The sequence below is a fragment of the Polyodon spathula genome, chromosome 6 (assembly GCF_017654505.1).
Source record: "Polyodon spathula isolate WHYD16114869_AA chromosome 6, ASM1765450v1, whole genome shotgun sequence".
Classification (NCBI taxonomy): domain Eukaryota; kingdom Metazoa; phylum Chordata; class Actinopteri; order Acipenseriformes; family Polyodontidae; genus Polyodon; species Polyodon spathula.
Window position 1 is genome coordinate 10517799 of NC_054539.1, and position 12099 is coordinate 10529897.

The following is a 12099-nucleotide window of genomic DNA, read 5'->3' on the forward strand; positions in this document are numbered from 1 at the left end:
AGTTAATTGCAGATTTGTAAAAATCATTACAGTTCACCTCACAATCTGTAATCTGTTACATCAAGATGCCTTTTACTCATATCTCCAAAACTGTTTTAACTAGTCCTGACTTCATATTTGCAGTGTTATAAACCATGCATGCTAAATATGTCGGTGACCTTGACCTCTGACCCAATATGGATTCTATGTTGAGGTCATGTTTCTGCGTATTTTATGCCCCTCATTATTTTTATAATAGTGACTCTGATCACTATTTTTGTGATTTAAAACCCAAATCCTGGTATACCTGTTGTATATTAACAATCTCACTGGATTATATGTTGCCCTTTTTATGCGGTTTTTAGACAACTTTCTGAATAGTTTTTCTGCATTTTGTTAATCTAATTCTGTAGTTCTTTTACTTTTGTAGTATGTATTGGCTGATGTTTTATAACGCTAATCATCTTACAAAAAAGTGACTCTTGACAAATGATTTCATTCAAAACTAGACAAAATAGAAGTCGAAAGAATGTACCAGCTATTTGATTTCTATGGTATGTACATTAATGCCATCTGCTCTTGTCAAGACCTCAAATGGGTTAAACTCCTCTTAACATTAAACTTTCATGTCTTTAGAATAACTCGTCTGATGTCAAACATTATCGTTATTGGTACGCTCAGGACAGATAATGTGAAAGGGAGGTTATTAGAAGAAAAATAACACCTGACAGGGCTTCTCAAATTAAAGAGATAAAATCCTTTCTTGTCAGAGTGGAAGAAGAATTGAAGAGTTTAGTCTTTAAAGCTGGCCCACCCGCGCACAAACAAAAAAAAAACCGCCGATATCAAACCAAACCACAAAAAACAAAAACCCAAGCAAAAAGCACACCACATGCAACCACACCACCCGTCCCACAACACCCCCATCACCGCCCCCCCACCCCCACACCCGCACCCCCGACAACAACCCAGGCCAGACCCCCAAAACCCAAATCAAAATAAAAATCGAACCACCCCCCCCCCACAAATAATGATTCTCAAAAAAATCCAATACAAAAGACACAACACCCCAAAAAAGCCCAAAGCCCCCCACACCAAAAAACCCCACCTCCAACACCAACACCAACCAGCCCCCCACAATCGCCACAAAACCACTCACGCAAAGTCCCTCAGACCCACCACCCCCCAAAATCCAAATTCCCAACCGTACAAACTGCGCAAACCACAACCCCCACCCCCACCCACCAAAACGACCGCCGCAAAACCAAAACCCACCAGGACCTAAAAACAACCCAAAAAACAAAAAAACCCCCAAGCGCCCACCAAGCACAATGGGGGGGGGGGGGGGTTGTTTTTTTTATTCACACACGCCAAAAACACACCCCCCCAACGTCAGCCCCCGCCCCCCGCTCAAAAATCAAAGAAAAAAAAGAAGAGAGAATCAAAGAAAAACCAACCCCTCCCCCGCGCTCTCACTCAAAAAAAACACAACATCCCCACGAGTGTGTGTGGTTTTGTTTTTTGGGTTTTTTTTTAGACGAAGAAATTTCGTGTACGACTGGGGACAAAAGTTTATCCTTTAGGATCTTAAAAGGATAGCAAGACAAATGTGGTACTGTGTTAGTCTGAATCTTTGTACATTAAATAAGGTGGTGTGAAGTTTATTTTATGTTTTTATTTTACCCTTTTTTTATAGAGGGTGGTGGTATAGTTTTAGTGATGGTTGCTACAGTCTATATCCCCTTGCATAATTGTACCATGTTCAATTTACTATCTATGTGTGTGTGTATATTTTATGTGTGTGTGTGTAAATGTCTAAATAAAATAAGTAATCCATTACCTAAAAATCATAAATGTATTATGATACAAATGCCAGATTAGAATTTGGACATCATACATCATACTATAACACCTATGCAGTTGCCCTAGTCTGTATAGTAAAGATGGTATACAGTACAGGAATGTTAGAATCGAAAGCTTTTGCTGCATTCAACACACCTAATTCTGTAGTCCATTGCTTTTTAAAATGTATTGGCTGATGGTGTATTTGAAGGATAATTACTATCATATAATGAACAATTTTAATAGGCTGTGTGATTCATTACACACACCAACTTTTTATGTACCTGTGTTACTGTATGCAACATCAACCCCATAATGGCTTGCACAGGAGGCAAGCTTCTAATTTCAGACCATGATCCAAATACCCTAATCTTCTTAGCCTTCTAATTTAGAAACCATTGAAGTGGAAACTTCTGTACTTCTGCTCAATGACCCTAGTTCTATATGAATCTTAAACATTAGGAACTTAGGAAGTTCCTTGTACTCAGTTTACTGTATGCATGACCCCAAACCTTGCAGTAAAAAACATGGTCAGATTAGAAGTATCTAAATATGATCTGAATAAGCATCTTCAGTTGAGTTACTTAGTTTAATTAGTAATTCAGGTATGTGGATCAGTTTTAATTTTTTTATTATTATTTATTTGTTTGTTTGAGAACTTGAGACGTGCACAATATGATTTTTTTTTTTTTACTATAATTAATTGCCTTCAGTGATTTAATAGCTAATTGATGAACGCAATCACTGCACTAAAACTCTTGAGAAGACAATAAAAGTGGTGAATGTAAGAATACATTTAGATTGTCCAATATTTTCACCCAGTTTGCTTGTCACCTCACAACTGCAACACACTTGCCAATTAAGAAGATCAAAGCACAACCTCTGTTGCTTCTTTCGTCCAGCCAAATGTATGCAGCAGATGTTGCCAAACTACTGAACCCTGCAGATGAGGCCCAGTCTAGCTAGTTTCTACTTAGATTCCCTAACCCCAAGGAGCACCAAGGCTAATTTGAACTTTTTCTCTGGGGCCCCCAGTGAGAAATTAAAGCTTGCCACAACCAGGATTCAAACCAGCAAGCTCCCAATCACACGACTTAACCTGCACTCCACACAGTAGTGCTTTTTCTAGATAAGCCACTTAGAAGCCAATGACGGGATACATTTAGGATTAAAAACATAATCAGTGGTTCTTACTTCACCTAGCAGCGTTTTTTAAATCAATCAGTTTTTATTTTTATGTATGCTTTTCATAGTGGACAACCATCACAAAGCACTTTACAAGATGCAGTAACAAGAAGAAAATCCGTAATACTTTAAATACAGAATTCATGATATACATTAAAAAAAAAAAAAAAAAAAAAAAAAAAAAAAAAAAAAAACTAAAAAAGTGTAATACATTAAATATAGTGGAAAGTGCATAATACATGATTGTAGCATAATACATGAAATGGTACATTAATTACAGTGAAAAGTGCATAATATATGATAGTAACATAATACATGAGATAGTAGCAGCAACATGGCAGCTAGTAGCAGATATCGGGCTTAAAATGCAAAAGCAAGAGAGAACAAGTGGGTCTTGAGTTGATTTAAAGTGAGTGATGGTGGGGGCATCACGCATGAAAGCTTGGTGAGAGTTCCAAAGAGTCGGAGCATGAAGCTAAATGAGCGTTCTCCAAGTGTGGTGCAATTATGCTTGGGGACAACAAGCAGGCTAGAGGCCTTCATGATCTTTTCATCATGTTAGTAACATCAGATTGGCTATTGAAATGAAGAGAGAATGCCTGTCCTGGCCATGTTAAAATACAGATTACTGGTACTTTTACTATTGGACTTTCAAGTGCTCTATGTAACTTGGGTTATCTGTGATTTTATTGAATTGAATATGTCACTGATCAAGTCACTAATCATTGTTGGCTTCTGCCTATTTGCTTGGATGTTACTTTGTTGACTTCTAACTATGCTTGATGCAAACTGATTAGTTTGACTTGAATGATGCATTTGCTCAGGATAATGTTTGTTACCATATCGATCTATTAAAGTAAAGAATATCAAGTCTGCTTTCCCGTGCCCTCAGTTGTAGCAGATAAGACTTTACAGGTTAAAATAAATGTATAAACTTTTAAGTATGGATTTGGTGTTATTATTATTTATTATTATTATTATTATTATTTATGTATTTATTTATTTTGTAAGGTAGAAGAAAAAAACTGCAATTCTGAATGCTCTTTTAGCAGAGTTAAACAAATCATTAAATTATGTTGTTGGAATTATTATACCGCCAGATAATTTTTTACAGTAATGTCACCCATGTATTACCCACAGCCTTGTTTGTCCCAAATAGCAATGCAGTTTTAACAAATAAAAAACAAAAAACTGTACTGAAATGATACCAGAACAACATCAATGGACTACTGACTTTGCAGGATTATGTAGCTTTTATTTTTAGAAATGCATTGAAGCAGTGAAATTCAGTTTTCATCAGAGGTGCCATATTATAAAATAGGCAGGTAGCTGATTATGTTCCTTAGGAAAGGATGCTTTAGCGTAGATGTCAACATCAACTAAGTATAAACCCACTTCATGCAAAAGTAGAAGTATGACATTAATAAGACACTTAACATGCCAAACTACTTTTATATTATACAGAGGTGTATGGTCTTGCTATGCAAGTTGTTCAAATGTATTTCATAATCAAAAGTAACATTCCTACAGTATCAATGTATTTCTTCTTTATTTTGCCAGAAACCAGCCACCACTATTTCAACTGGTAATCTCTCCTAAACAGTTTACTTGGATCAAAGTGAAGGTTCCTGTTAGATTTTGCTTGTGACCTAAAATGACCTGATTTTTTTTTAGATCAGATTCTATCATTGGTATGGTACCAATTGATACAGCCTGCCTAATTTCACAACTTTTGCTTACTTTCACAAATGATGCTGCACATTCAGTGTGAAAGTTCAGCTATGGCCAAAACTTTTACATCACCTAGATGGTTCAGATGGTTATGATTCAGACATAAGACATTTCTATTTCAGGGAACCAGGGTTATGGTAATAACCTAACATTACATGCTTTGATTGTTTTGTTTCTATTTTTCTACCAATATCCTAAAACATACATTCAGTAATATACTAACCCATCCATACGTACCTTTTCTCTCCTCTGTATACCAAAAGACTGAGAAGTTTAGGATTCTAAAATTACCTCTTCTTTTAGAGGGGGGGAAAACATCAATTCTACTCTAAACATCAATTCTACTCATCTGCACTGTTTTTTTTTTTTCTTTAATAGTATATGAAGAAAGTCAATCCATCATAGATAACGCCTTACATTTGGAAGTAACTGCTAATGCTATGGCTAATTGTAACTGGAAACTACATAAGTTGTTTGATTAAGAGTTGTTGTTTGAAGGTGAAACAGGTCAGTAGTGTATGCAATAATTAGTTTAGGCAGACCACTGTTGAGAACCATCTGTGAATCTCATTTAGATTCTCTGTAATTCAGATGAGCAGCTGGAGAGCTGCAGATGGTGGGGGAGTCTGCGCATCATCCCCATTTGTTCTGTATCAGTCTGGTGGCTAAAGGTTGGCTCTACAGCAGGTTAACCCTTCATATACTTTTTCTTTTTTTTGTTTATTTTTTTACAAACTGCTTGGCAAATTGATTTAGTATTCATTGAAATGAAACACTTTGCTTGTAGTACAATTTAATACGTATTTGACTTGTGTATATTTTTGTGTGTGTGTGTGTGTGTGTGTGTGTATATATATATATATATATATATATATATATATATATATATATATATATATATATATATATATATAGCTCACGTGACACTACCAACACACTGAACAGCTCACGTGACACTACCAACAATGGTTGAGCACGTAACAAAACAGTGTATGAAAATTTTGGTAGGATCTACAATCTCTCTGAACTAATCTTCTCTGTTCAATTATAAACTAACATTGCTAAAGAGATTACTTGTGATGCATAAACGGTTAGGGCAGATTTGTGACGGGCAGATACATTACTGATTACTGCATTACTTCGAAGTTCTAAATATAACTCTACGGTCTATAATAAGCAATATCAAAATTCAAAATTCAGCTATTTCTTCACTGCTTACCCTAGCATATTTATGTCCTGCCTGCACTCACTTTTGATTGGACCGGCGATTTTTAAACATTAAAACAAATCTGTATGTTGTATGTATTTATTTGAGCATTCCTGTACCATTATGATGTTTTAGTAAAAGCACCAAAGCTACAGTACTGTACTATACTTTTAATTCCTCAGGATAAATGCCCCAGTGACCTTTACGTTGATCTCCTACCTAAATGTGGCTTCCTTATTGCTGGCTGCCAAAAGCATTATAATATATACTCTATATGTTAGGACCCTAACTCAGACTATGCCACCATACCAATCAGAGCAACCCTTTCGACTTTATTGCCAATTTCAGGAAGCCAAGATCTGTTTGTTTTATGGATGACAACTCCAAGTCGCATCCAGTATTCAGCTTCCTGAATTTCTCGCTCTATTCATGTGTGTGTTTTTTTTGTTTGTTTGTTTGTTTGTTGTTGGTTTTTGGTGGTTTTTTTTTTTTTTTTTTTTTTTTTTTTTTTAATAAATTACTTTTAACACATGCTTAGGTAAAAAAAATATTTCATTCATATTTCATTTGTTGGGTCTAAAAAGTGATTGCATTCCCTGTCCTCTCTGACTACTTCATCACTATTTTCCTTTGTTTATTTATTTATTTATTTTTACGTCCTGATCACTTACAATTTCCTGCCACCATAGTATTCCCTTCTGCTCTATTCCCTTCGCACGCAAGCCTGGCATCAAGCAAAGATTGCATACCAAGTCTGTGCAATAGTGTGCTTGCACACACAATATATTGTTCTCCTCTAAAACATGGTCTTTAATTCTAATGTTATTTTCTTGCTACTTATTAAATATTATACTAAATGTAAAAATGTGCACATTGAACATAAATTCTGTTTTAATGGATGGAGCTTCAGCCACATACTGACCTAAATCCTCTGCTTTAAGTTTCAAATGCCTAACTCTCACAGTAATTATCAAATGTATATCAGATGACATTATCTATCGGATTTGCGTGATCCTGTTTTTAAAATGATTAAGTGCTCTGACATTGACCATTTTATTATAAAAGTATGCATTCTTCCATTTGAAATCTGTATTTTATGCAATGATTACACTTTTGCTTAGATGCAAGTCTTTAATTGCAATTGAACAGACCCTCTTAGCAAACTGTAATTCATTTTCGGCGGCACCATTTTAGTGCATGCCGGGATTGAATGCTTGTAGTCATCGAGTGAATATAAATCTGGTCACGGAACTGCATTGTGTAGCAGAGCACTCAAACTGAAGGACGTGAATGGGACATTTTTTTAAAAACATTCTGACAGTTCATTGGATAGAAAGAGGGTTACTTGCATCTACTGTCAAAGTGAGTTCCAGTATCACAGACGTACATCTAGTCTGCTGTACCACCTGTGTGCTAAACATGCTTTCAATTCTCAGAATACACTCTAGTAGTTTACAATACAACAGCAAATGAAACCTGTCAATTTCGACAGAGTACTCGTTTAGAAATTCAGGATCGCTGCAAACCCATGAATCCAGCTTATTATATTTTTATTTTAAATGGTATTGTCAAGATGTTGCTGTCTCCTCATGTTGATAGTGTCGTAGGGATTTTGGTTTTATGTATTAAAAAATGAATACAGTTTTATTCCCATTTAAAAAAAAAAAGCCCCCTAGATGCCGCTTAACTTTGCAACGGTGTCATACCCACCTTAACTTTTCTTTTTCCTTTGTGTTTGTTGCTGTTAACATGCAGTCCAAAAAAAAATACTATTTGCAGGCGCCGTCTTATCATTAAGTTTTGTACTCTGCAGAGAGATCAGTGGGCAGGCACTGCATGTCTTAAAACACACTTGATTGGCTATTGCTAGGTAAAACTTTACTTCTCTTAACTAATAGTATGCTGTCCAAGCTGATAAAGATAAAGAGGGTATTCAGTTGCAGTGGTCACATCCTTACCCCCTATCGTTCCAGACTGAGCCCAAAAAATGTTAATATTTTGGAGTTTCTCCACAGTAATTTGAAATAAAAAAGCAGCATTATTTTGTTGAGCCTGTGTGAGCTGGAGCTAAAAAAAATGACTTGACTTGGGTGTATTTCTTTAAATAGCCATTTAAAAAATGGATTACAAAAAAAATGACATTATACGCGGTACAGCTATAACCGTATATTTTTTGACGGTTACCATATCGTCAATTTGATACCGTGACATTCCTAGTAAGGGGAGTAATAAACTGATTCCATTGTGATTTAGCAGTTGGTTTATACTATGTAACAACAATACTGAATTGTAAATAAATATAAAACTATAAAGAGAATCCAGAAATAGTAAAGAATAGATTTTTATGCTGGGTTGTTTTTTGGATGATGATAGCATCAGGAATAAAACAAACTTAAATGAGATGGCTGCAGTAATTGTATCAATTAAATATGCGATTTAAAAACAGGATTAATCAGGATTATTTTCTTTTTTATCGCTTGACTGTCCTAGTTTTTATTTTATTGTTTATTTTTAGTGACCTAAAGCCAGAATCTCTCTTATGCAGTGCAATCCGGCACAGAGACGGACAGGCTACCGATCCCACAGAACAGATCAGCCTCGCTTTTTATCCACTCTGAATGTGCTTGGTGTCTGGCCAGTAGGGTTTGCTGTTGTGCAAAGAGGAGAAGGAATCCCTGCTGGTTTCCCACCAACTGAGAATACGGAGTTAATGCCGAGTCCCTCTTCAAGGAGGAAGTCTCTCAGGGTTTGTTTCATTTACCGGAAAAATAGGTCGATGCCTGCTACACGAAACCACAGACTGTGTTCATGACTCAGTCGACTGCGCTTCCTTCTCAGCGTCTTTAACTAGATTGACTCTCGGTGAGCCCCTCTGATAGCCCTAGTTTTTAATCCTGTTGTATGTGTTTTTTTTTTTTTTGGTTTTGTTTTTTTTATTGCTTTACCAGATAATCATTTAGTCCATGCACACATGATTGATATGTAGCATAAAACATCTTCATATAATCAAATTAACTTTTTTCTTTTCAACATTTTTTATTTATTTATTTTTTTAAAGCAATGTTAGTGTTGTGCCATACTAGCCTTCTGTTCTGTGTTGCTAGTTTTATTTCATTTTGTTTGAAAATCAGCATATTTTTACAGCTTCATCACAAAGGATCAGGTTGTAGAAGTAGTTTACTTTCTGTATAATATTCTGTAGAGAGTGGCATGTCTCACAAGCTTCGTGTGCAAGCTCTTTTAGGGTCCAAGCTATTTTCACATTTAGTAATTGTTTTTTTTTTTTTTTTTTTTTTTTTTTTTTTTTTTTTTTTTTTTTTAGTCATGTTGGCCACCCTCAATCTGTCAGTTGCAACAGAAAACAACGTTTAAACTAATATATAAATGTTTAATAAATAAAAGTTAAACTAATGTTTAAAGATATATTTTTTAAGTTGGTCTGTGTGGATCTAAAAAGTTTAATATTCATAAAACTGTTTCATGCATAGAAAAAGACACAATTGAAGTTACATAACACTGTTTTATATAACTTATGTAACTCTTTATTAGAATAAGTGCAAAAAGACAACTGCAAACAAACTAGTTTTCTTTACCACAGAATACAAAACATCTGCAGTTCATTTATAAGACCATATATATCAAGGGACCAAAAGCAACCAATAAATAAATAAATTATATAATTGAATATGCAAAAAAAAAAACATTCAAATTATTTGTCCCAGGCACCCTGATCATGTGGCACAAGATGGGGCTATTCACTGAGGCTTGAATGGCCAGCAAAGTGGCGACCAGGGCAACATAACCCTAAACAGCTCTGGTCTCATGCATCTGATCCACACACACACACACATACATTATATATATATATATATATATATATATATATATATATATATATATATATATATATATATATATATATGTGTGTGTGTGTGTGTGTGTGTGTGTGTTGGAAAATAGGTTCTTGTGCCTTCGATGTCGCCGTTTCTTGTATTTTGTAAAGATTTTGTGTCAAAAGGTTTGTTTGTTGCACCAAGGTAGGTATGTCTTCAGCGCAGTAGCAGCATTCCAAAACCCTGCCATTCAAGGCTATCTCCTAATGTGGTCTACCAGAAATACACAAGTAGGACCTCATTTTAAAGGTCTGAGACTCTTTCCAATGCAGGCGCTGCCTCTCACAGATTCAGAAATGTTAATTTATGCTCAAAGCATCTTTCCGAATGTGCTGATTTCCTACAGTACCCATGTTCATCTTGTGGGAAGCAGCAGAGCTGCAAGACAATAAACAGTCTTTTGTAGTAATAGCAATACCATACCAATTACATTTATATAATGTCCTTTTATATAAGTACCTGAGAGCATTTCACAAAGGCACTACTAAAATCCACCCTCTTCGCTTCTTCGGATAGCTCCTTGCATGTATTGACATGCGAGAACACTTGGTTACAATTCTTAAGACATTTGGTTATCCATATTATTATTATTTTTTTTTTAATATTTAAGCTTGATGAACAAAAATGGAATTCAATTTCACCTACCTGTATTACTGTAAATGCAAGTAGCTATTAGCCAGTTTCCACTCATGTTGCTTGGCTTTTACACTAAAAGATCATCCACTTTCTTTTTTTAATTCTCTTTTTTTATTATTGAACTAAGCACTGATCTGTACATGTATGTTTAATCAACTAATACCATTTTCTCTGACATATGTTACAGATCAGTGCACAATCACAAGGACATATCTCTTTCTTCATAAGTTTTGGTTCTTCAGCAGCATCTATTACTTTGGTAACTGGGCTTTCATTGCGGTAAGTGCATTTGTCTGTTTACTTACAGCATGTTAAGAAATGTTCTAAGCATGTTCTGGACATTTTCTGTCTAGAAAATTGTTTTTTACTACAGCAGATGCCAACAGCATCATATGGGGGCTGACGATGTGAGAACCTACGCACACAGATTAAGAAAAACAAACCAAAAATATATACATAGATTGTAGAACTTGAAATAGGTGTACATGCAGGAAGACCTGAGATTTAATGATTGATTGAATTGATTTCTTAGTGTTAATTAATGCTGTAAACCGTTTAAGTAGTTACGTAAACAAATTGGAGACAACCAACTATACTGTATGCATGTCACACCTTTTTAAAGTTTTACATAAACCTAAAGAACCACTAACTGGTTGAATCAGAATTATTAGTATCATAATCTGGAGGTGCTGTATATTGAGTTTATCGTCTCTAAATTTGCATTAACAGCAGTGGGGAGTATGTCCCAGATATACTTGTTTTAAGCTTAAGAATATTTTTTTGTTAAAGTCTTTTTGAATGAGACAGTTTTGCAAACCAATATGTATATAATTTCTCTTGTGTGTTACAGTTTTTCCTTATTGGATTAGTTGTGTCTTGCTGCAAAGGAAAGAAATCTGTAATTGAAGGAGAAGTGGAAGAAGATGACTCTGACATGAGTGATGATGAATTCTTGCAGGTGTAGAACCTTATGATAGAAAACTTATGGTACTTACAAGTTTCATTTCCACATTGAAAATTTTTTTTGGGGGGGGGGGGGGGGGGTATCAAATTAATCAAATTGCTGAAAATATGTCCTTGTGTGTGGTGTGTATTACAGATTTAAAAATGTGATATTTGTTTAGATGTTTTTTGGTTTGTTTTTCCTTTTTACTATGCTTTTCTTCACTATGTAAATTACAGTATTGTTTAATCAAGAATACAGATACTTTTGTTGTTGACAAATATTATACTAGATTTCTGATAGCATTAAATCCTCGCTATCTGCTGATTTACAAATAAGACTATTAACTTGAATTGATATATAAAATATGACAGGTATAGTAATGTAGTTGCAACTTGCACTGTAAGTTTCTTTTAAATGTTTAGGTTACAATTAACTAATTTACTTTATTATAATGTGTTGTCTAAAATTTATGCTTTGCAATTAGTTTAGATGAAACAAAGGATGTAAGATGTTTCATATTGTGAGCATGAATATCATGGTCTTATAAATGAACTGCAGATGTTTTGTATTCTGTGGTAAAGAAAACTAGTTTGTTTGCAGCAGTTGTCTTTTTGCACTTATTCTAATAAAGAGTTACATAAGTTATATAAAACAGTGTTATGTAACTTCAATTGTGTCTT

At 34.8% G+C, this 12099-nt stretch overlaps 1 protein-coding gene across 1 annotated transcript in view; it reads left to right on the top strand.

The window, feature by feature from the left end:
* lmbrd1 (LMBR1 domain containing 1) overlaps positions 1–11520 on the top strand; it is a 70981-nt gene extending 59461 nt beyond the window's left edge. Inside the window, exons 15-16 of the mRNA XM_041252080.1 lie at positions 10661–10752; positions 11324–11520. Coding sequence (XP_041108014.1) covers positions 10661–10752; positions 11324–11437 — 206 coding nt within the window. The 3' untranslated portion in view covers positions 11438–11520. The remainder of the gene's footprint in view (positions 1–10660; positions 10753–11323) is intronic.
* The last annotated feature ends 579 nt before the right edge of the window (positions 11521–12099 follow it).